This window comes from Toxorhynchites rutilus, unplaced genomic scaffold, assembly GCF_029784135.1.
Source record: "Toxorhynchites rutilus septentrionalis strain SRP unplaced genomic scaffold, ASM2978413v1 HiC_scaffold_179, whole genome shotgun sequence".
Lineage (NCBI taxonomy): Eukaryota > Metazoa > Arthropoda > Insecta > Diptera > Culicidae > Toxorhynchites > Toxorhynchites rutilus.
This window is the reverse complement of record NW_026599739.1, coordinates 1-25,000: the sequence shown is the minus strand read 5'-3', so window position 1 is coordinate 25,000 and position 25,000 is coordinate 1. Positions and strand designations below refer to the sequence as shown.

Below are 25,000 nucleotides of genomic sequence, written 5' to 3'. Positions count from 1 at the left end.
AAAAACAGAAAGTAGCCCAGGAACTGCTAAGGCCTTGGAAATATTTGATCCAAGATTTTCTAGATCAGATCCACCCGCCGAACTTATTGTACCTTTAAATCTGGGCAAGGTTGGAACAGTGGCGGAGCAAGATCCGGGAAGCCTTCAAGCTGACGAGAAAACGCCTAGATCAATCGATTCATCTCCCAACGAACAAAAAGCTCCTCCTTCGAAAACTTCTGTTGATTCTTCGACTACGGAGTTATCATCTACAGAGCTATCGAGTAAGGACAAGCTTACCGTGGATGATCTGATCACTCCAACAGATGGCACTCTGACATCGTCGTCGGTCAACGAAACCGGGAAGAAGGTGTTGGATCCCGCGAAACTTGGTTTAATGGACTCCCCGAAGACTCCAGCTGATGCTTCGACCACGGAATTGCCATCTACAAATCGATCTAAGGACAAACATTCGCAGCCGGCCAACGAAACAGGGAAGAAGGTGTTGGATGCCGCGAAGCTTGGTCTAATGGCAGTGGTAGGCGCACCCATTCTCGCTGGAAAGGCACTGATAGAGAGTCTGAAGCAGGATCCACGGACACATCCGGATGTGAGCTCGCAGAAGGATAAGCGAACGACGAACGTTGTGGATGCAACGGTTTCAATGCTTGAACAAGAGAAGTTATCTGACGGTCCAGTGCGGATGAGCGAAGAACCAAAACCGTCACAAGTTGAAGTTAAAAGTGACAGGAAGGAATCTGAGGTGACCATACCATTGAAGGTCACGAACGATCCTCAACAACTCGAACAAACCGGAATTCTTGAACACGACTCGTTGGATCACTCGAAACAGCTTTCAGTGGATGAACAAAACAAGATACCGTTCAAATCTGTAGAAACGTCGATTGTCTCTCAGGAAATAGCTGAGAAGGAAGAGAGCTCGAAACAACCAACTTATGATTCTGGTATCCATGCGATGGAAACGGACAGCAAACCAGAACCGAAAGCAGTTATAGATGACCCAACGCCAGCGGAAGATTCCGTGGATAGAACTGTAAATTCGGTGAGCATAGTAACAGTGATTTTGGAGCAAGAACATCATGAACAGTCCCATAAAAATGATCAAAACACTGACCATTCAACACATGTTAGAATAACCAAAGAAGCAACCATTGTCTCCACTGTTGAAGACTCCATCCATGAAGAACCAGCAAGGAACAAAGACGACAAAAATGTTTCGGAGACTCCGAGCGTACGTACGATTGTGTCTGGTTATTCAAGGATAGAAACCAGCGGAAGTCCGGTGGATGACTCCGACAAAATAACAAAATTTGATGAACCAGAGACTATAGAATTGATTGAGGCGGAGGATCATGTCCCGGTAGTAGTCAAGAGCGATGAAGTATTGGAAAAAGTTGGTAAGGATGCCGAAAAACCTTCATCAAATGATGGACTTGCTGTCTTGAACGCAACAGCTACCTTCCTAGAACACGAACGAATTCCGATCGTCAAAAGCGCACCCAAACAAAGCGATATTGAGGGCAAGATTCACGCTCAAGAGTCCCAACCATCGGAAGTTCTCGTTCGACCTGTAGAAACTTCCCAAGCAAACACCAATCTTGGCAAAGATCTTCCAGTGCATGAAACTCAATCACCCCTTGAGCGCCCTACAGCCCTTCAAACCGACAAGAGTTCCGCGGTCAACGAAGCCAGCAAGAAGGTTGCTAATGCGGCCAAACTCGGCTTGATGGCAATTGTTGGTGCGCCCATTCTCGCCGGTAAAGCAGTCATAGATGCGCTCAAAAAAGAACACCCCGAAGAGGGGTTATCTCCGGTCGTTCCTAAGGATCACCCCAGCACAGCTACCACCGCCAGCTTTTTGGATCATGAACGATTCCCCATAAAAGAACTTCAGAGGCCGAAGGAAACCGCCGTTGAAAGCGTCGAAGCTGTTCTTGAACAGCAGGAAGACACCGAGCGCAAGTTGAAAACGCCCGAGAAGCACGTTACATTCGAATTCGTGGAGCACACACCGGAACATCGACCTAGGGACGAATCGTATGAACGACTACCCCTCGGAGAAGCCGTTTCGCAAGGTAAAATCGACCCAAAGGTATGTCGGGTGTTGGTAGACGACAAAGAAATGCCTTACACCGTCGAGGAAGGTCTGAACAATCGAAACGTTCGAATCTACGATATTGTTGATGTCATTTCTCAGAAGCTGGTGTCCTTCGTTGAGGGAGAACCTGACGGCTTAGTGATCGACGAGTTACTCACGAAGCACAAGTTGGTCGAGCTGGGAGTGTACGATGCCGACAAGGAAACCTTCATCGTACCCAACACCGGTGAGCGACTGTCCTTCCTCGATCTCGTCTACAACTCAGGACTGATTGACCCCAACACGGTTCACGTCAAAGATTTGGGGCGTGACAAGTACGAACCTCTAGAAGTAGCTCTCAAGAAGCATCTCATCGACAAGAACACTGGACACATGTTGGACAACAAAACCGGCAAAAAGGTAAAGTTCGTAGATTGCTGCAAGCGCGGTTGGATCATCCAGCGGGAACCCTCGAGCGAAAATCTCGACCAATCGCCCACACTGTCGGAGGTTTTGGATGCTGGACAGTTCAACCCGCAAACCGGACAGCTGGTTCAGAACAACCAGGTTGTGCCGATTGCCGAAGCATTACGTGCAGGCTTTATTGACAACGAGTCGGTCTCGGTGAGGGACCCAACCAATGGCGAGATAATGCCGCTTCGGGTAGCGATTGAACGTCGCATCATCAACCTCAAGCTGGGGGTGATTATGAATAGAGAAACCCAGGAGGAGATCGATCTGAACGATGCCTACAGCCGAGGTTATATGCTAGAAGGCAAGCGTAAGCCAATTTCGTTGGAAGCCGCCGTTCGCAAGGGTCTCTACAATCCAGAATCAGGACTGATTCTAGACACGATCACCGAGGAGATGGTGGACGTCCAGCAGTCGGTTCGCAAAGGCATCGTTGACCCGAACATTTCCAACGTGAAAGACACCAAGGAGAATGTTTTGGTTCCGCTGCAGACTGCCCTGGACAAAAATCTTATAGACGCGGAATCGGGCAAATTGAAGGATACCGAGACAGATGAGTTGGTACCGTTGGATGTCGCCCTGGAGAAGAACCTGATGGACACCAAACAAGTAACGCAAAGTTTGATAGATGTGTTGAACAAAGAATTCTATAATCCGGGCTCGGGTAAAATTCTGAACCCCGGAAATGGTGAAGAAAACATCCTGCAGGATGCCATAAAATCGAACCTGGTGGAGATTGAAAGTGTTCTGGTGAGGGACGAACAGAAAGATAAGGTTGTAAAATGTGCGGAAGCTATTGAAAGTGGTCTGTTGGACGATACGAGAGGGGTCCTCACTAGACCCGAACTCACACTCGATCGTGCCTACCAGAAGGGTTACATTCTTAGCAATAAGAAACCAATTTCACTAGCAGATGCTCTACTCAGGGGTTTTTATGATCCGACGAGTGGATTGCTGCGCATCGACGGTGCACCTGCTGTTACCTTGAAGAAAGCCATTGCCGATGGTGAAATCTCAACCTCTGACTTGATCGTACGTGATCCCAAGAATAGGGGAGTGTTAAGTCTCTTGGATGCCATACAAGCAGGGCTAGTGGACCCGGTTTCTGGTCTTGTGATCGATTCGGGCTCCGGTCTAAGTATGGGTATGATGGATGCCCTGGAGCGTGGTATTATTGTTGCGGCGAAGCGAAGGTGTAGTCTGTCCGATGCTGTTTTCCGAGGACTGTACGACCCGAAGTCGGGTCAATTCAGCAGCACGACAACCCCCGAGAAGATGTCCACCGAGCGTGCCATCAGACGTGGAATGCTCGATCCGGAGTCTACGATCGTGAATGTGGCCGGTAAAATTCAACCGTTCGAACTTGCCGTTGAGAATGGCACGGTTGATGTGAAACGGGGTACCGTCGTGGACGACACGGGAAGCAAGATCGATTTTAGGGAAGCATTTGACCGGGGACTGCTTGTTGAGGTTAGAAAACCAATCAGTTTGAGTGAAGCCCTTCTGAAGGGCATCTATCGGGAGAGCAGTGGGTTATTCATGGATCCGAAAACTGGTCGTAAGTTGACCCTCATCCAGGCCATTGCGGATAAAATGATAGATCATAATTCGGTTCAGATCAAGGATCCCGTCACCGGGTTCTATAGGGATCTCGATCTGGTGGACGCAATAAAGAGCGACCTGATCAATGGTCAAAATTCGAACGTTAAACACGGTGCCGAGAAGATCACACTGCGGCACGCCTTCGATATCGGCTTGCTGTATGATAGTAAGGCTCCAATAAGTCTGCAGAGAGCCATCCATCAGGATATTTATGATGAGAAGTGTGGGAAGATCGTTGATCCTGCCTCTGGGCGTAAGATAACTTTGCACGAGGCTACGAGAAAGTTCATTATCAATCCTCGGCTGCCGTGCTACTTCAATGAGAGGGATGAGGTTATGCTCAATCTGTTCGAGACGTGCCGGGCGAAGTTGATCGATCGTAGGGAGGGTGTCTTCAAGGAACCGGGTAGTGAAGTTTTCATCCCCCTGAGTGAAGCCTTGGCTTTGGGTTTGATCGTGGATATCGAGAGCGCTGGTTTCGGTTTGTACGAAACACTTGCAATGCGTTTCTACGATAAAAAGAGTGGGAAGATTCTTCATCCGATTACCAATCGGAAGATAACCTTGGAGGAAGCTTGTAGGGAAGATATTGTAAACCCGGCATCATCGATTGTTAAGAACACAGTCACGGGGAAATTTATACGACTAGATGAAGCCATTAAGGCAAACATCATCGACCAACAGGAGGGAGTATATGTGCTTCCGAAGGGTAATAAAATTGATTTGCAGGAAGCCAGAAGAAAGGGATTAATCGTAACCAATCAGAAGCTTCTGTCGTTGGAGAAAGCGATCAAGCTACAACTGTATCGTTCGGATTCTGGTACCTTTGTAGAACCAGTTTCCGGTGATCATCTTCAGCTTCAAGAAGCACTTGACAGTGGACTGTTGGACTCAGAAACGACGGTATACAAGGATGCCATCACTGGGCAAGATAAGCCTCTTAGGGTAGCTATCAATGACCTGGACATAGATACGGTTAAGGGTAAGGTTCTAGATAGAAAGACGGAAAGAGCGTACAACTTTGACGTAGCGTTCAATAAGGGATTGTTAGTGACGATTCAGAGACCTATTACAGGCAAAATATTGGAGCGGAAGGAAAGTATAGATAATTTGCTTCAGGAGTCTCCTTCGGGTAAATATCCTAAGGAGATGTCTTTGAAGGATGCCTTGAGATGTGATATAGTGTCGGTTGATAGATCAGTAGTTAAGCATCCTACCACGCGACTGTTCGTTCCTTTGAAGTTAGCTTTACAAGAAAATGTGATCTCCGAGCAGAGTAGAGCCACCATTGATCCCAAACAGTCATTCTTTGTGTTCGACGGAAATCTTATCGTGTACGTGAAGGAACCATTGACCTTCGATCAGGCTGTTGAATCCGGTCTACTGGACCTATCGACCGGTAAATTCTTGTATAAATCTTCGGCGAGTGGTAATGGTACAAATGGAGGCGACTTGATTGAAGTATTAAATCTGAAGGATGCAATCGGGCAGGGCTTCGTTGATCCGGAGTCGGTTCTGCTGAAGGATGGTGCCAAGAAAAAATTCCTCTCATTACCCGAGGCATTCCGTAAGGGTCTGATCGATGCCGACAAATCGAATGTTCTGGATACAAACACGTCCAAGCTTACGTCGCTGCAAACGGCTGTCGATACCGGTTTATTAATTACCCCGAAGCGAGCCATCTGTCTGATGGAGGCTCTTAGCTATCATTTGTATAATGGCGAACGTGGCACCTTCGAGGACCCGTTCCATCCAAACCAACAGAAAACTCTCAATGAAACCATCCAGTCTGGTTTGATTGATCCAACAACAACAATGGTACGTGACATTAGTAACAATAGTGTAATAATACCGTTGCTAACCGCCATCAGTAACGGTTTAATCGATCCGGTCGGTGGGCATTTCAATATTGAAAGTGAACATGCTAAAGTAGATCTCGCGAAAGCGCGTGACCGAGGATATCTTATGCTAGCGGAGCAAAGGGTAAGTTTTATTGCATCGTACCTCAGCAAACAAACAATCAATCAACGCGACTGTGACCCCAGATTTTCGTGTTTCCTCACACACTATTTACCTGATTGTTTCTTAATTTTTTGGTTTTACCTTAACCTTCCGTTTAACCGGTTCTCGCTGTGATAAATTCGTGCTCGTATACCCCCTCGTGCTCAGATAATATGAGTTTCGCGCCCAGCGAATGTCATCCTGTCCACTTCTATCTGTTAACAACCATCATTCCATGGAATAAAGGAACTCGAACTGCTTCTTCTCCCGATCACAGAGAGCTTGTGGCAAAATTTCGGAATTTAACAACTTAGTATTGGAAATTCGACACTCTCTGTGATTCCTTTATCGACCGTCATTTATCATCTCGCGATCTCATATGAGTAATGCCATAATATCCATCTCTTCTACCAGAGTAACGCAATACGAAACACAAGCTAAACACACATGAGCGGTCATTATCAGTAGTGTAATAGTTACATTCAAGTGATTTGATATGCTTTTTGATGAATCTTTCTGCCTTCGCTGCCTTGCATATACCCTTCACTATTTGCACCCGAAAAGTAGGATTATAACACTCAGATTTCACCATACCAACTAACACACCCCTGCGCATAATTGTATAAATTATACACGTGGACTACATTGTAATATATTACAGGTCGATTGATCAAACCGTAAAAAAAATCCGTTCAAACCACGCTCTTGAAATATATTAATATACTCAGCTTTCGACCGTAGTTCGGCAATGGATCTACGTGCCGTCAAATGTCCACCTAAGTCGCGCTGGACATGGTTGAATTAAATTTAATGCTTGTTTCCTGTTCAGAGCGAACTACAGTCATCGGTAAAAAAAGATCCCATCATCATATTTTTTTTTATTTCGAAGAACAATCCACACCAATCTGAAGTCGGTCTTTAATCGATGTGTCAAGGCATCCCAATAGTACAGCCTTCTCGCTACAGTCGGTATGAAAATGAATGGGCTGTCTATGTGTGCACGCAACTAGTACGCACACCCATACCTTCGACACACTCCCCGACGCCAATTGGCGACAGAGCACGAATGCATGAAGTCATACTGTATTTGAACAGTCGGTACTTCGTCGAATTTAGTTCATTTATCATGCCCTTAACGTAACGAGCTGAAGGGACTGTTCATTCTCCTTTTTTTTTCTAGAGCCTGTTATTTCGACAATCCTGTCGCTGTAAAATCGGAGCGATGAATATCTTCGGTTTACCCGAGTCAGCTGTCTTGAGAAGGCTGTCGCAAGAAGGCTGTCACGAGCAGACAGTAATCGTAAAATCAGTGTTTACGCTTCGGGATGAGTATCGAACGTTTAGTTGTGGGTAGCTGTCTAGTACAGTGCACACAGAGACAGCCGATTCATTTTCATACCCACTGGAGCGAGAGGGCTATTAAGATGACTGCTTCCACACACACTATTTCCACTTTTAAAATTTCTATACGAAAGACATTCAATCCAACATTGCTTCTAGATTATCTCTTTTTGGTCCTGCGGGTCAAGATCTTCCAAGACTCTATCAAAGGCCTTAATGGAGTTCTACTTGTTTGTAATTCCGATTTTATCGAGACGGACTTTAAGACTGGCCCACGGGTTCAAATTTTTGCCTCCCCCATGTTTCACGGTTGTCTGTATATTACTGATTGATATGACGATGATTTTTCTTCACTTCCCACATGATTTCGGTATCCATTCTTGTATCAGTTTTGTGTTACCTGCCTCTACCGGAGCGATCCATCGCTGTTCTTATCAAACGTCTTGTACTTCAAGCCAATTCCTGCTTCGCTTATACCTTACTTTCCCGGGGATATTCCGTTGCGATTCTCCACTTTTCAAATCCCTAAACACATGACTACAAAAGATACACAAAAGGAACCGTGAATGAAGGAAGCAATATGGCTGTGTTTCAAATTTAGAATTCCGATGTGAATACTCCTCGATTGAGTGACAATGACGGAATTATGCGGTTCCATATAAGCTGACACATCAGCTTCATTGATGTTGTCTGACCTATCGTTGCTTTCTCAATTCATGAACAAGACCCAGCAGAAGGCATAAATTTAGCCTTCCAGTTTGAAATTGTGAAGCACATACTTTCATGAAATAAATATTAATTTTTCCTTTCTTCCTTTTTCTGCTTTACAACCAAAATGTATTGAAAACAAATGAACTTAACAGTTTGAATACTTTATAGTGTAAAAGAAGATAGAAAAAGTATTCAAACTTGCCGGTGAACCCAGTATTGGAATGCAATGTACATACGATGTACCTCTAGAACTATCGATAGGTTTTTGTGGTTGTTTAGTAATCATTCAAATAGGTCTAGCTGTCAAACAGTGCTCTTCCTGAACCGTTTCTTCAACTTTGGGCGATAAGGATACCGCACATGTTTTATATTGGAATCATACTAGACGATTATGAATTACAGGTCTTCTAACAAATTATAGTGCGTGCTTATTGGATGATTTCTACGGAGTGATTAGGGTCATAGTCCTAATATATGTGCTAATATGAATGTACCTCTTGGATAGTATAATTCCATCGACGGAATCTATTAAGCACATTTCATCCCTAGCAAAGTAACAATTAAAGCACGTGAGATCTCTGTTTTGAGATTCGTATCAGACTTTCTGGCAACAAATCACTTTACGTGTGAAATAATATCACTCCTATCTGGAGAAATACACATCACTAAAAATTCATATTTTAATTGCGATATTGCTTGGTAGATGGATAGATGGAACAGACCGCCAACGAGTCTCGGATTCTTTTCGTTAGTCAGTAGTCTATCATATTGCGCGATTCCCGTGACATTCTTTATTCCGAATCTAGCAGTCATCTGATTCCTGGATCAATCCGAAATCTTTTTCGGATCTGATAACCCTGAAACTACTACATGGGCTGAAAAGTCTCGAGATTTTTAATAAAAACAATCGTATTTTGGCGAAGTTGTATTTATTCCTCAACGTAGTTTATTTCGAGGCCAATACACTTGATGTAACGAGCTTCCAACATTTCGATTCCCTTTCTGTAGTACGAAGCATCTAAATCTTCGAAGTGCCACTCTGCAGACTGCCTATTGGACTCAGGATTGTTGAAATGAATCTACGTTTCATCCATTGTCACAAAACGGCGAAAGAAGTACACTCGATTGCGTTTCAACAACGCCAAACCGATTGTTAAATCATCAACACGCCGCTGTTTTTGATCGACGGTCAGCAAACGCGGCACCCATCGCGCGGATAGCTTTTTCATGTCCAAAATGTCGTGCAAAATGTATCCCACTCGTTCTTTTGAAATGCCTATGGCCTCAGCTAATTCGCGTAACTTCACGATCGTTCGAAACGAGTCGATGCACTTGTTTTACGATTTCTGGATTCGTAGGCTCTTTTGGCCTTCCAGACCGAGGAGCGAGGTACGGCCAATTTTAAATTCACTACACAACCGATAAACTATTGTTCTAGAAGGAGCAGTAGTGGAATAACATTTCGTCAACCATTGCATTGAGTTTAGGAATTTTTCCCAACAAAAAACAATATTTGATCAAAATAAGTTATTCCTATTTCTCCATTTTCTATACGAATGCTTAAACAACTGTAGTTTGGGAACCACTAAACGAAATGTCCTTAAACTCAACACATAAGCTAGTGACAGGTGAACCTCTCGAAATTAATCTTGTTCATTTTTAGTGGCGCCTTCTGTTGATAAATCCAGGGACTTTTCAGCCCATGTAGTACCAACCGCCAGGTAATTGATACCTGCTAACGCCGGTTACTGGTTACTTTTGCCTGGTCTCGGCGGTAAAATCACAAGTTCCCAAGTGTTGTTGTCATGTAACGTCGTTCATAGCAGCTTTCCACTCCTCAGGGTTTTCTCTCGTTGTAGCCTCCTTGTAATCACGCGAATCCTCATGCTTCGAATCGTGCCGTACCAGCGGCTTCCGCCAAGTACCGATAGAGCAGTGAAACCAGTTAATTATGGTTTCGCGTTATGGTATCGTAACTATATCGTAATTGTTTTCCAGTATCTCTTTTTGATCTTCAGTTTTTCATCGAAGAACGCAGCTCTCACCGAAAAATATCTTCTTCACATCCGGTAGAAAGTATGATATGTCCTGTACTTTGATACCACTTTTAACCCGGAAACGATGCTCCAATTCACGAAAATTAATTGATCTATCGGAGAAAAAAAGTCATCATAAGTCGATTTGTCAGTCATTCTGCTAGCGACCAAATTGCAGCGGCATCGAGACTTTCAAATGGCCTTTTTCAAGACTGATTGTTTTTCCAAAATTGAACTTTGAGGATAGAAAAACAAACTGAGAAAGACTGAACCTGAGAAATTTAAAACATCATCATCATTAAACCAATAAATCCAAACACGTTCCTAAATTCGCAGAAGATCTCTTCCGTCAAAAAAAAAACTATAAGAATCAATTCACTTACTTCGGATATTATGTTAAAATGCATCGATTTCATAAAAATAATTCTTTAACCCCTTCCCGTATTATTCAATACGTCACACATCAATTGATTTTACTAGCCTGCTGAACGTTCTAGCGCCCTATGTTATTCAAGTACCCACGAGTGAGACTCGATGTTGTACGGGAAAGGGTTAATCGAAAGTTTTGGTGCCCATGAAGCATACGGATGGGTAACCCTGGTTTTGTTCATGATTCATTCTTGATCTCGCGCGAAAATACACGAGATTTGTGTCCTTATTTCCAATGTACGTAGCGCACTCAGTGTGCATTGCGAAGATTCTTCTCGTGCTAGACATAGTGCAGTCCGAGTTGATTACATGTTTGTTCTCTCATTATAAAATAAACATTTCGTAAGTGTGATTCAACCATATAAAACCCATATCCAGATAACGGTATGAAACCCGACGCGGTACGTCTTATATATACTCTTCTGCTTTATTCTGCCCGTTAGTGCAAGCTCTGCACTCTGCTTACTTTGCGCATACTCTGAGGCGGAAAAACTAAGGTTAGCCAGGGCGAGTACAATTCTTATAGTACTTTCACGGCAACATGACAACATATTTAAAGATTTTTGTGATTTCACCAATATTTTCAGATGTTTGTTATTTCAATAGTTTGCTTTCAAAGCAATTTTTCAGCTATGGGAAGAGGTTTTTGGATCAATAAGCAACAAAGTGATTCGCATTTTTTTTTTATTAAAAAAATTCCATTCGAGCTGCGTGATTGTTGTGAAGGTTGTGAAAGGCTTTTTCAGACTATTAAGTGCAGCCAATTTCACTTCCTTTTAACTCCTTCTCGTGATATAGATATTAAACTCAATGCTATTGAATCGTTTATACCACTCTCTACATGTTGTATGCAATGGAGCCTCATCAGTATAATCTTTTCAAATAATCGTTGAACTTTTGCTATACTTTTCTTTATTCGAGGTAGCTCCACGCACATGTCAAAATTTACTTAATATACTTTCTTGTTTTTCATTTTTCGCAGAGCAAAGAAAAAGTTTACGCAAATAATTGTTTATGCTGGCTTATGTATCGAATGCGTTAGTAATGACTGCTGAATCTGTTTACATTTGTGGACAGAAATTGAGCTAAAGTCCTAATAGTCATCAAAAGGCGTTCAATCACTTAATACCTATCCAAAGAAACAGAATTGCATCATCATTCTGAAATTGTATATATGTTTCACATCTGAAAATTATTCTTGTAAATTGTTGTCAAACTTACAAAACATAGCATGGTGTAAATAATTCCAATGTACTCCACGTGTGATCTTTCTTCCAAAATCAAACTGAATATTTGTATAATTATCATTATTCATTATCGTATAGCGCATACAAAGTTGTAAATATCTATATATTCATCAAATTATGAAGCAAACCTCACAAACCAATTCACTTTCACCAAAAATAATATTTATCCACAAACTATTCTTTCTATTTCTCTCCATAACGATAATCTAAGACATGAGACACGACAAGTAGCTACCCTCACGATTAATAAAATCGTTCTAATGAGTCTGATCTAAACTGGAATAACTATTACACCGCTATGACCCCGAATGTATTAGCTATCCATAACATAATGTTCATTGCATGTTCGACTATCCGTTCCATTCCCAAAATCCATGTCGTATTGTTTCGTTAATACTCAATTACTTCGCTTATTTATGTTAAATCTTCATTTGGTCAGATGGATTAATGCGCAAACATTATATTCTGCTTTTTTAAATTTTCATTTCAATTCGTGTTACAGATATGAATTGCATGTGTGTTGAGTCTTTGTAGTAGAACAAACGGAGAATACTTTCCGATCCATGGCCGTCCATCCGCTTTGTACTGCATTCAATAATTATCGTCAGTTTCGACACACATTCACACTCACACTGTACACACAAACCTCTCTCTCACTTTGAGCACACTATCACATATTTCTCGCATTTGCACGCACACAAACCACACAAAGCAAACAATTAAATCACTTGAACAAAGACTGAAAGAAAGATTGTTCATCGCGCAGCGTATTAAAACCTTCTGTCAGTTCAAAGTTAGTAAACAATAACCAACCAAACAAAAACTTCTGTCAATCGGGCGCCTATACTCCACGACATCCTACCACTACATGAAACAAACAAACAAAGAACACCAACACATCACAATGAAAACCACCACCACCATTACAGCCTCGATGAAGCATGTTTACGATCACACATGCAATACATGTGTGCGTGTGTGCGAGCGCACCATATTCATTTTCCGTGTATCCAAACGCGGAACTGTCAAATCTAACTATGAGTGAAAATCGCAACAAAACAGCAATACTAAACAAACAAAAACGCACCATCGTAAGATGGTGGTAAATTGTAAGTGCATTACATTTTTCGTTCCACTAACGATCGTCGTCACCGGAAGATCAAGCAAAGCCAAAACATTCGACAAATACTTTTTCCTTCCATTTCAAAATATGTGTGTGACACAACTACTAGGTCTAAGATAGCAACTATGCGTGTGAATGTTTTTGCATGTATTTCTAGTACTACACACTTCCAAATGAGGCGCTACCTAACCATTCGAGGTTGTATATTTTTTCGTAGCGATTGTAGCTCCTCGAAAAAAAACCATGTGTTTTCCTAATTCCAGTTTTTTTTCGATTTCCAGGATTGTTTTTGTATATATTGTTCTCATAGTAATGCCTAATTTTTTTTGGATTAATGTTGTTAAAACAATGTAACCGGTTATGTGCATGTTTCTAACCCCTTGTTAACATAGGAAGAAACTGTCGAACGAGAAACACACCGACACACTAACACAAACAAACCTAGTAACGTAATCAATCACCCAATAAAACAAGAGACTGTGACTGTGTGTGCGCCAAAATGGTTTGTGTCTTGAATGTTGTTTGTGTACGTGTACGTGTTATATTGTGCAGCAGCTTCTGGTGAATGCATTCTCTCACTCGCTCTGTATATGTTTGAAAAACACACAAAAAAGCGCAGACCGTGTCCAGTGTCCAGCGTTTTGGATACACTCTCGGAAATCTACGGCCACACCCAGCACTGACCGCGTGTGGCCCGTGGATGCGTAACCTTTAGTCAACCCTCCACCTCTATAGTGTATGCCTTTTATCCTTGTGTGCGTGTGCGTTCTACTATGATCCTATCCCTATATTTGTTTGCTGGTGTGCTGTCATCTGTAAAGGAAAATCTTGCGTGTTTTTTTGTATTTCTTTTATTTCCATACTGTTATCGTTTTGTAAAGCAACTCTGGTTTGTATTTCGATTGTTTTTGTTGGTTTTTATCTCCTTCATACCTATTTCTTTTCAGCATATAGTTTTATTATGGGCTTCCTGTTTCCGGAGTTTGTTTTGTTTGTTCATTTTCGTTTTCTAGCATTTTTGTACACTATTTACATGTCATCATCATTATTTCATGTATCATTCTCAAAAACAGCAATGAGACTGTAAAATACGTTTACCGCTTCTGTTTATCTGTATATGAATCACTGTTCAAACACGGTTGACGCTAATACGGTCCTACCCTCCATCTTTGTTCTGTTTTTATGTTCTCCCCACAGCAAGCGGTGGTCGAAAAGTTCGCCTTGTGTGAGGATCATCTTTCCAAACTGCTGGAGTGGATCACGAAGGTCGAACAGGATATCGCTTCCATTGGGGGTCCGAAGGAGCGCGTGGATGACTTGAGAAATCAAATCAATTCACTTAAGGTATCAACGCTTTGTCGTGGTTCATCGGGCATATCATTTACCTCCAATACTTGATCTTCTTCACAGCAAATTAAGGACGACATCGACGCCCAGTCTCGCCCGGTAGCATCCTGTTTGGAGCAGGTGCGCCAGTTGGTACTTACCGGCGGGGATGTACTCAGTGCTCCCGAGGTTGCCGCGTTGGAGAGCTCCGGTCGTGAGTTGCGATCCCGTGTCGACAAAGCTCAGGATCGTACCGGGAAGCTGCTTCGTCGGCTGGGTGGAGCACGCGATGAACTCGGTAAACTCCGGTCGGAGTTGGACACCTTCTCAAGCTGGCTGCAAACATCCCGTCGAACGCTGGAGGATAAGGAAAGCACATTGTCCGACTTGAATCGTCTTTCGTCCCAGTCGGAATCGGTTAAGGAATTCCACGGAGATGTTATCGCACATCAGGCTGATCTGCGTTTCATCACAATGTCGGCCCAGAAGTTCGTCGACGAAAGCAAGGACTACCTAGCGGTGTTGAATGACTTCCGTACGACGCTACCCGAACGTCTACCCCACATCGAGCAGGTCTCCAGTTCTGACAGCCCTATCCGACAGGAGGTTTCACTAGTTACAGCACAGTATCGTGATCTGCTGAATCGCGCCAACGGTTTGTTGGATCGCCTTGCCGGCCTCGGAGGTCGCCAGCGTGAGTACCAAGAAGCAATGGAGAAAGTTCGCAGCTGGTTGAGAGATGCCCAACCACGGGTCTCTGCTGCACTAGCCGACCCGATTGCTGCCGATCCTCAGTCGGTTCAGGATCAAATGAACCAAACGAAAACTCTCCAAAGCGAGTTCCTGTCACAGGGACGACTTATCGACAACCTGCAGAATTCGCTGGATGCTCTTCTCAAATCACTGGCCGGACGTCTTAGTCCGTCCGAAGTATCTTCCCTCGAGATTCCTGTTGAAGACGTGAAGGACAAGTACAACCAAATGCTGGAAGCCTTGGGAGACCGCTCGAAACTGCTGGATACAGCCCTAGTACAATCCCAGGGCGTTCAGGATGCCTTGGATGGCCTATCCGGATGGATCAACCAGTCGGAGGACAAGTTCAAGCTACAGAACCGTCCAGCGTCGCTGATAAAAGAGCGCCTGAATGAACAAGTTCGTGAACATCGTGGACTCCTGAACGACCTGGAGTCACACCGCACTAGCTTGGAAAGTGTCACCCTTTCAGCCCAGGAGCTCATGGCCACCGCGTCAAATGCCCGTCTAGCGAAGAGAATCGAAACCAATTTGAGCGACGTTACCGCTAGATTCGAGAAACTTCTCGACAAGGCACTGAAGCGTGGCGAATTCCTCGAGGATACGTTGGCTCAGTTACAGCGATTCAACGATGATGCCGTCAACTTGGAACACGAGCTTTCCGGTCTACAGGAGGCGCTTGATGGCCGGGAATTGGCAACGCTGCCAGCGGAAACTTTGACTCAACGTATGATCGAGCTTACCAGAAATAAGGAACATCTTCGTTCGCTCTTTGAAAACTGTGTGAGGCTGGGCAAAGATCTGCTCGCTAAACGCGATGTCACAGACACCAGCGTGGTAAGAGACCGGGTTAAGGCTTTGGAAAGCGCTTGGAAGAACTTGGATGTCACTCTGGAGGACAAACTCAAGCTCTCCAAACAAAAGGCCGAACAATTGAACGCCTACGAAGATCTGAAAGATCAAGTACTCGTCTGGTTGTCAAGCATAGAAACCAGAACCAACAACCTGATGCCGGTTGCGGTCGATATCGATACGATCAAGCTTCAGATCGAGGAAGTCAAACCTCTGATCAAGGAACACCGAGACTATGGCGTCACCGTGGATAAAGTCAACGATCTCGGTGCCCAATACGACGCACTGATTCGACCCGACAGTCCAACGCGCAAACGCTCGGTCTACAGCCCCATCAAGCGATCAACGGTAAGTCCAATGCGCCGACTTTCGGGCGAAACACGCTCACCCAGCCCAACCAAGGGGCTTCTGGTGGGACAGAGCCCCACCGTTTCGCCACTGTCTCCGGGTGGATCGAGCGGATTCGGTAGCCGGCGGTCGTCGCAAGATGGCTTCCAGCTAACCGATCTGACACCGATCCAGCAGCAACTGACGGAAATTAACAATCGCTACAGCCTGGTTGGGGCCCGTCTGAACGATCGCCAGAATGAGCTGGATTCCGTGAGGGATGAGGTCCGTAAACATCAGGAAAGCCTTAAAACGTTAGCGAACTTCCTGGACAAGATCCAACGTCAGGTACCCAAGGAGGTGATCAGCACGAAGGATGAGGCCGAGCGCTGTAACAAGCAAGCGCGTAAGATCTTGGAGGAGATGTACGAGAAGCAGAGTCTGCTTGATTCTACTAAGGCTCAAGTGAAGGATCTACTGAAGCGTAAACCTGATGTTCAAGGAGCCGATCGGTTGCGATTCGACCTGGATGGGGTCGCTGATCGCTGGAAGAATTTGCACGATCTCTGCAAGGATCGCATCAATTTCTCCGAGCAGTTGCGGGACTTCTTGGATACTCATGATAACTTGAACAGTTGGTTGGGAGCGAAGGAACGTATGTTGACCGTTCTCGGACCAATTTCTTCCGATCCACGTATGGTTCAGAGCCAAGTTCAACAGGTACAGGTGCTTCGTGAGGAATTCAGGGGTCAACAGCCACAGCTTAATCATCTGCAGGAGGTCGGTACCTCCGTGCTTGAGTACCTACGCGAATCATCACCGGAAGGTCAGGCCGTTTCGTCGAAGTTGAAGAACGTTCAGAAGAAATGGGATGATCTGGTTAGCCGACTGGATGAACGAGCCCAAAGTTTGGGTGCCGCCGCTGATACTTCCAAGGAATTCGATGCTGGTCTCAACCGCCTGCGGGAGGCACTTCACACCATAAGCGATAACCTGGATGCTCTTCCCATCGATCGGGACCACCAGGAAACTCTACGCAAAATCGAGAACCTCGAGCGCCAACTTGAGGGCCAACGTCCACTATTGGCCGACTCGGAGGCAGCTGCCGAAGCACTGTGTCGTGTGCTAAGCGACCCAGCTTCGAGAGCCGACGTGAACGCACGTGTAGCTGCCGTGGGTAAACAGTATCAGAACCTGCAGAAGAAATTGGACCACCGAAAGGCGGAAACTGATGCAGCTCTGCGCGATGGGCGCCAATTTGCCGAGACCTGCGCTCGGACGCTCGGGTGGCTGTCGGGAGAGCTGGGTAACCTCACGGAACGCTTGTTGGTGTCTGCACATCGTCCAACTCTGCAGCACCAAATCGACACTCACGAACCAGTGTATCGGGAAGTTATGGGTCGTGAACACGAAATTATCATGCTACTGAACAAGGGTCGTGAGCTGCAGGAGAAACCAGGACAAACCCCAGATCGTACCGTACAGCGTGACTTGGAGAAGATCTCCCAGCAGTGGGAACGTCTGAGGGGAGCTGCCGTCGATCGTCACTCTCGGCTTCAAACATGTATGGAACATTGCAAGAAACATTCGGCCGCGTCGGAAATTTTCTTGACGTGGCTGCGGGGAGCCGAGGAGAAGCTGGCTTCCTTCAAACCGGGCATCCTGAAGAAATCCCAGCTCAATCAGCAGCTGAAGGAGCTACAGACCCTCCGATCGGATGTGTGGAAGAAATCAGGCGAATACGAGAGCGCTCGCGGACTGGGAGAATCGTTCATTGCAGCGTGTGATGTTGACAAGGACCCCATCAAAGCGGAACTTCAGGATATGAAGGATCGCTGGGAGCGTCTGAACAATGAGCTTCTAGCACGCGCTCAAGCCCTGGAAACCTGTGCCAAGCGGTTGGGAGACTTCAACGACGAGCTGCGCGATCTGGAGCATGCCGTCGGACGATGCGAGGATCGGTTGGCCGCACATGATGCGCTGGGAGGTGCCTCCAAGGATCCCAAGCTGCTGGATCGGGTGAAGACCATCAAGGAAGATGCTGCGGCACTCAGAAAACCACTCCAGAGTATCCGTAAGCTTGCCGGCGATATCGCCGTGGAAGTACGTGCCGCTGGAGGAGATGCCGATCATCTGAAGAACGACGTAGATGGTATTGCCGATCGTATTGAAGATCTTCACGCGCGGCTGGATGATCGCTGTGGGGAGCTGCAATCGGCTGCCACTGCGGTTTCACAGTTCAACGATGCCGTCAAGGCACTGGGGGTAGATCTGAACGAATTGGAGAATCAAGTTGACTCTCTGTCACCCCCGGCTCGGGAAATCAAAACCGTGATGAATCAGCTGGATGACGTAGCCGCAATTCTGGGTAAAATCGATCGTACCGCAGATCATGTGGCCGAAGTTGAACGGGCCGGGGAACAGCTGGTGGATTCCGGTTTCGCACCGGATACGGCCACCACGAGGGATAAAATCAGTTCGCTCAGGAAGCAGTTGGCCAAGCTTGAGAACCGGGCCCGCGATCACGAAGATGCACTCCAAAAGGCGCTTAAGTCACTAAGAAGCTTCTACGATCTCCACCAAACCACGCTGGATGATCTAACCGAGGTGGCAGACCAGGTGAAGAAGTTGAAGCCGGTCAGCTCGGAGTTGGAGCAGATCCGCAACCAACAGGAGGACTTCCGACGCTTCAAGCAACGCCATGTGGAACCGCTGGTGCAAAACATTGCCGAAATTAATCGCAACGGGCAGGACCTGATCCGGTCGGCCCAGGGAGGCGTACCAACGGGTGTCCTGGAGAAAGATCTGGAGAAAATCAACGACCGGTGGAACGATCTCAAGGAGAAGATGAACGAACGTGATCGTCGGTTGGATGTTGGTCTGCTGCAGTCGGGTAAATTCCAGGAAGCCCTCGATGGGTTGTCCAAGTGGCTCAAGGATACCGAAGAGATGGTTGCGAACCAGAAGCCGCCAAGTGCTGACTACAAGGTGGTTAAGGCACAGCTACAGGAGCAGAAGTTCTTGGCTAAGATGTTGATGGACCGTCAAAACTCGATGTCGTCCCTGTTCCAACTTGGACAGGAGGTTGCTGCGGGTTGTGATGCTTCGGAAAAGGCTGCCATCGAACGTCAACTCAAGGAACTGATGGGACGTTTCGATGCGTTGACCGACGCTGCCCAAACTCGTACTCTGGATTTGGAGCAGGCTATGCATGTGGCTAAACAATTCCAGGATCAGTTGGTCCCACTCACAAAGTGGTTGGATGGTGCCGAGCGCGCTGTGAAGTCAATGGAACTGGTGCCAACTGACGAGGAGAAGATTCAGCAGCGTATCGTTGAGCATGAGCGTTTACATGATGAGATTCTGTCCAAGCAACCCGACTTCAGTGAGCTGGCCGATATTGCTGGTCAACTGATGGAGTTGGTTGGCGATGATGAAGGTGTGGTGCTCAGTGAGAAGGTTAAGAACATTACCGATCGGTATACGGATGTGGTTCAAGCGAGCGAAAACATTGGTCATGTACTGAACGAATCTCGCCAAGGACTTCGCCACTTGGTTTTGACCTATCAAGATTTGGTCTCATGGATGGAGAATATGGAAAACCGTCTGCAGCGATTCCGTGTGGTTCCGGTGCATACCGAAAAACTACTCGAACAAATGGATGTTTTGGTAGAGTTGAATGAAGACATTGCAAGTCGCTCACCGAACGTAGAATCAACCGTTGAGGCTGGATCCGAGCTGATGAAGCACATTTCGTCTGACGAAGCCCTTCAGCTGAAGGATAAACTTGATTCGCTTCAGCGTCGATATGGTGAGCTAGCAACCAAGGGAGGTGATCTGTTGAAACATGCTCAAGATACACTGCCACTGGTGCAACAATTCCATCAATCCCATGTGCGATTGGTGGACTGGATGCAAGCTGCCGAATCCACGCTGGCTACCGGGGACTCCAACGAGATCGATATCGTCCGGTTGGAAGCTGATTTGGCCGGAATGAGACCAGTTCTGGAGGCTGTCAATTCCGTTGGTCCTCAGCTGTGTCAAATTTCACCCGGAGAAGGAGCATCCACAATCGAAGGAATCGTCACGCGCGATAATCGCCGCTTCGAAGCGATCGTCGAGCAGATCCAGAGGAAGGCGGAGCGTTTGCATCTTAGCAAGCAACGCTCCAATGAAGTCACCGCCGATATCGATGAACTGCTCGAGTGGTTCCGCGATATGGATGCAACACTCCGTGATGCCGACCTGCCGGCAATGACACCCAAACTTGTGCGGGCTCAGTTGCAGGAACACCGTTCGATAAACGATGATATCTCAAGCCAGAAGGGTCGTGTCCGAGATGTTACCTCCGCGGCGAAGAAGGTCCTCCGAGAATCACAACCGAACGAGAACACCATCGCATTGCGGGAGAAACTGGAAGATTTGAAGGAGGTTGTCGAAACGGTCGCCGGTCTGTGCTCCAACCGATTAGCAATACTCGAACAAGCGCTTCCACTTTCTGAACACTTTGCCGACTCACACAGTGGGCTGGTAACCTGGTTGAACGAGATGGAACACCAAATATCGATGCTTGGTATGCCCGCCCTGCGGGCGGATCAGATTGCTATCCAACAGGACAAAAACGAGCGACTGACACAGTCTATAGCCGAGCACAAGCCTTTGCTGGACAAGTTGAACAAGACCGGTGAAGCACTGATGGCCCTGGTAGCGGACGATGACGCCGCGAAGATCAGCGAAATTGTTGAATCGGACAACGCGCGCTATGCTGCCCTGCGAACCGAACTTCGCGAACGTCAAAATGCACTCGAGCAGGCCCTTCAAGAATCTAGTCAATTCTCGGACAAGCTGGAAGGTATGCTGCGTGCACTACAGAACACTGCCGAGCAAGCCAACCAAGCCGATCCGATCTCCGCCCATCCGCCAAAGATTCGCGACCAGATAGAGGAGAATGCCGCGCTGGTTGAGGACATCGACAAACGTAGCGAGGCATTCGCCGCCGTGAAGCGGGCGGCCACCGACGTAATCTCGAAGGCAACCAACCAATCCGACCCTGCGGTCCGTGACATCAAGAAAAAACTAGACAAGCTGAACAATCTGTGGAACGAGCTGGAGAAGATGACATCGAAACGGGGTGTCGCGCTGGATGATACATTCGGCGTGGCCGACAAATTCTGGAAACAACACCAGGCCGTAATGGACACCCTGAAAGAACTCCAGGATGCCCTCCAAACTCAGGAACCACCGGCAGCTCAACCACAAGCGATCCAAAAACAACAGGTTGCCCTGCAGGAAATTCGCCAGGAAATTGACCAGACCAAGCCGGAAGTTGAGCAGGTGCGCCGCACAGGCAGCAACCTGATGTCACTTTGCGGTGAACCGGACAAACCCGAGGTGAAGAAACACATCGAAGATCTGGATCACGCCTGGGACAACATCACCGCGCTGTATGCCAAACGCGAGGAGAATCTCATCGACGCGATGGAGAAGGCCATGGAGTTCCACGAGACGCTCCAGAATCTGCTCAATTTCCTGTCGAAGGCCGAGGAACGCTTCCAGAAGCTGGGTCCGCTCGGTTCCGATATCGAAGCGGTCAAGAAGCAAATCGAACAGCTGAAGCACTTCAAGGATGACGTCGATCCCCACATGGTAGAGGTTGAGGCGTTGAACAGGTGAGCTGCGTGCGAAGCGCGTTTGGTAGTTTTTTTTGTGTATATAGGGTACCTGGAGTAGATGATAGAAATAACTGTTTTTATTCCCTTTCCATGCTACTTTTTATATATGACATATGCGCGGAACAGAGCATTGAACAGGCAAGAAACACACAGATATGGTTGTTGTAGCTTTTGTGATTGGAGAAGTCTTTATCTTTCCGTCTGAAAACTGCTCAAAATGATAGTTCATTTGTTTGGTGCTAGATTCGAAAAATCATCAGTCGCAAATTTTGAGTGGTATTCAGCGTCAAATTGTGCATTTCTGTTAATTTGTTTTTTGTTTTCATTGTTTCCACTACAATTGATGAAATCTAGAACTTTCGCTTACGAGAGCATTTCCATCTCGAATAACTTGAAAAATACCAATGATGCATAGACTACATAAGATCGTAGGATGACATATGGCCGTCAAACAGAACATGGCAAAATTATTGATCATCTGACGTCTAGTTCTCTAGTAATCCAAGGAACTTCGTTTTTCTGAAAATTTTAAACATCAAGTCACCTCAATCACTGTTGCTTGCAAACCAAATTTTAATTTCCACTTCCTTCGGTATCCATTCGTCTGCCCGGGTCTCGACTCTGTCTGATCTCTTCATAGTTGGCAGTGATATGCTTATCAACCTTGTCAAAATGGTTCGCCACACAGCTCAGATTTTCCACTACACACATAATCTGAAATCTTGCGTTAACAATAAGAATCTAATTCTGATTAGATCGAAAGCTTCCCAGTTTATTGCCCGAGATGCCGCTCAACCAAAATTTTACCTTGCGTTTTCAATTACAGTAACTTTTGTCACTTTGGCCTACTAGCCATTTTATTTCAGCCCCCTAGCTGCAGATCTTTTTTAATTATTTTGGTCCCATTTAACGTTTTCAGCTCCCTAGCTGCAGTAACATTTTTTTTTCTCTCTGTATTATAGTGACTTTCAACAATTCTGGCTGATTCGTCATTTAATTTCCATTTCGGAAGAATGTCAGAAGGGAAAATTGAACTCGTGATCATCTTTAGCGTGAGAGGATGTTACCATTACGCCAGATCACCTCCTGCAGTAACTTTTGTTAAGTTAGCCCCCTAACCATTGAATTGTATGTCTCCAGTTCCTATCTGTAGAAACATTTCTTGTTTTGGCTTCCTAGCTTTTCAATTTCATGTTTCCAGTTCCCTAGCTGCAGAAACTTTCATTATTTAGACTCCCCAATCCATTGAACTTTATGTCTCCAGCTTATTATCTGCAGAAACTTCTCTTGTTTCGGTTCCCTAGCCATTGAATTTTACGTTTCCAATCTCGAAGAAACTTCTATAATTTTGGCTCATAGCCCATCAATTTCTCGTTTCCAGCCTCATAGCTGTAGAAATCTTTATTTGTTTGCCCCCCCATAAAATGTGTTCGACACGGTACACGCTACAAAGCGGCAACCACGACAACGTGGGAACATTGATGGCCTCATATTGATAGAGAGGGGGGAGTTTAAATTGGTAATTGTGTAATTGCCCACACCTGTTGACTAATGAAGACTCATAAATTTTGTCATATTTTAAAATATGAATGTATATATTAACTTCTTCCAACACAAATTCCTCCACCGATACACTTGGAGATCACCAAATCGAACCATATTCTGCTAGATGGTCGGCACTCTTTGAACGCAACTGACATCAGAACCTATCGAGGTCTTAACATCCATTCCGACAACTACTTAGTGATGGCTGAGTTCCGCTTAAAACTTTCAGCTGTAAACAACTTTCGGTGCCGATGCCCGTGATGCCCGTTGTACCTTCCGATGGAGCATACTTGGAATAAGGCAGCAGCAAGCTTTAATGTTTCAAACGAATGCCCTGTTAAGTTGTACTTGTACACATAATATTCATTTGTTCGATGATTGGAATCTCATAGATGGTAGTCGAATGAGATCTACAAAATTTAAAATTGCTAAAAATTAATCTAAAAATCGAGGATGGAAATGGTTCTCTTACATAATACTATTTCGGTATCGCTTCTTTTAACAGTATATTCTCAAAATGTCTTTCGAGCCAGAAAAACAAAGTTCATAAACACGCAATTATTTCCTTCCAACAGGCAAGCCCTCGAGCTGACCGAGCGCACTTCGGCCGAGCAGGCCAGCGCAATCCGCGAGCCGCTGAATGCCGTCAATCGTCGCTGGGAGAGCCTGCTGCGGGGAATGGTCGAACGGCAGAAGCAGTTGGAGAATGCCCTGCTGCATTTGGGTCAGTTCCAGCACGCGCTGAACGAGCTGCTGATTTGGATCAACAAAACCGACGCCAATTTGGATGAACTGAAGCCAATCCCGGGTGATCCACAGCTGCTAGAGGTTGAGTTGGCAAAGCTTAAGGTGTTGGCTAACGATATTCATGCGCATCAAAGCTCGGTGGATACATTGAATGATGCCGGCAGGAAACTGATCGAGAACGATCGTGGCTCGCTGGAGGCTTCTACGACGCAGGATAAACTGCAACAATTGAACAAACAGTGGCGCAGTATGCTGCAAAAGGCGGCCGATCGCCAGCACGAGCTGGAACAGTCGTTGCGGGAAGCGCAAGCTTTCACTGCCGAAATTCAGGATCTTGTTGGATGGCTGGGGGATGTGGATGCCGTTATTGGGGCGAGCAAACCGGTCGGTGGACTGCCCGAGACAGCGTCCGAACAGTTGGAACGATTCATGGAGGTTTATAACGAGCTAGAAGAGAACAGACCAAAAGTGGAGACGCTGATCGCACAGGGACAAGAGTACGTGCGCAAGCAGACCCAGATGAAGGTGTCCGCTAGCAATTTGCAGCACACGCTGAGGACGTTGAAACAACGCTGGGATGCGGTGGTATCAAGGGCATCGGATAAGAAGATCAAGCTGGAAATTGCACTGAAGGAAGCAACCGAATTCCACGATGCCCTTCAAGCGTTCGTGGAATGGCTGACTCAAGCGGAAAAGCAGCTGTCCTCGGCGACGGCCGTTTCGCGAGTTTTGGAAACCAT

At 45.9% G+C, this 25,000-nt stretch overlaps 1 protein-coding gene across 1 annotated transcript; it reads left to right on the top strand.

Annotated features, from left to right (window-relative positions):
* Window positions 1–6: 6 nt before the first annotated feature.
* On the top strand, window positions 7–24,997 carry LOC129781706 (dystonin-like; the record flags this gene model as incomplete). Its single annotated transcript, XM_055789279.1, has 5 exons — window positions 7–6,133; window positions 14,236–14,382; window positions 14,449–21,965; window positions 22,095–22,106; window positions 24,089–24,997. Coding segments are annotated over exons 1-5 (14,342 nt in total), but the record flags the coding sequence as incomplete, so codon positions are not given.
* Between the last annotated feature and the right edge of the window lie 3 nt (window positions 24,998–25,000).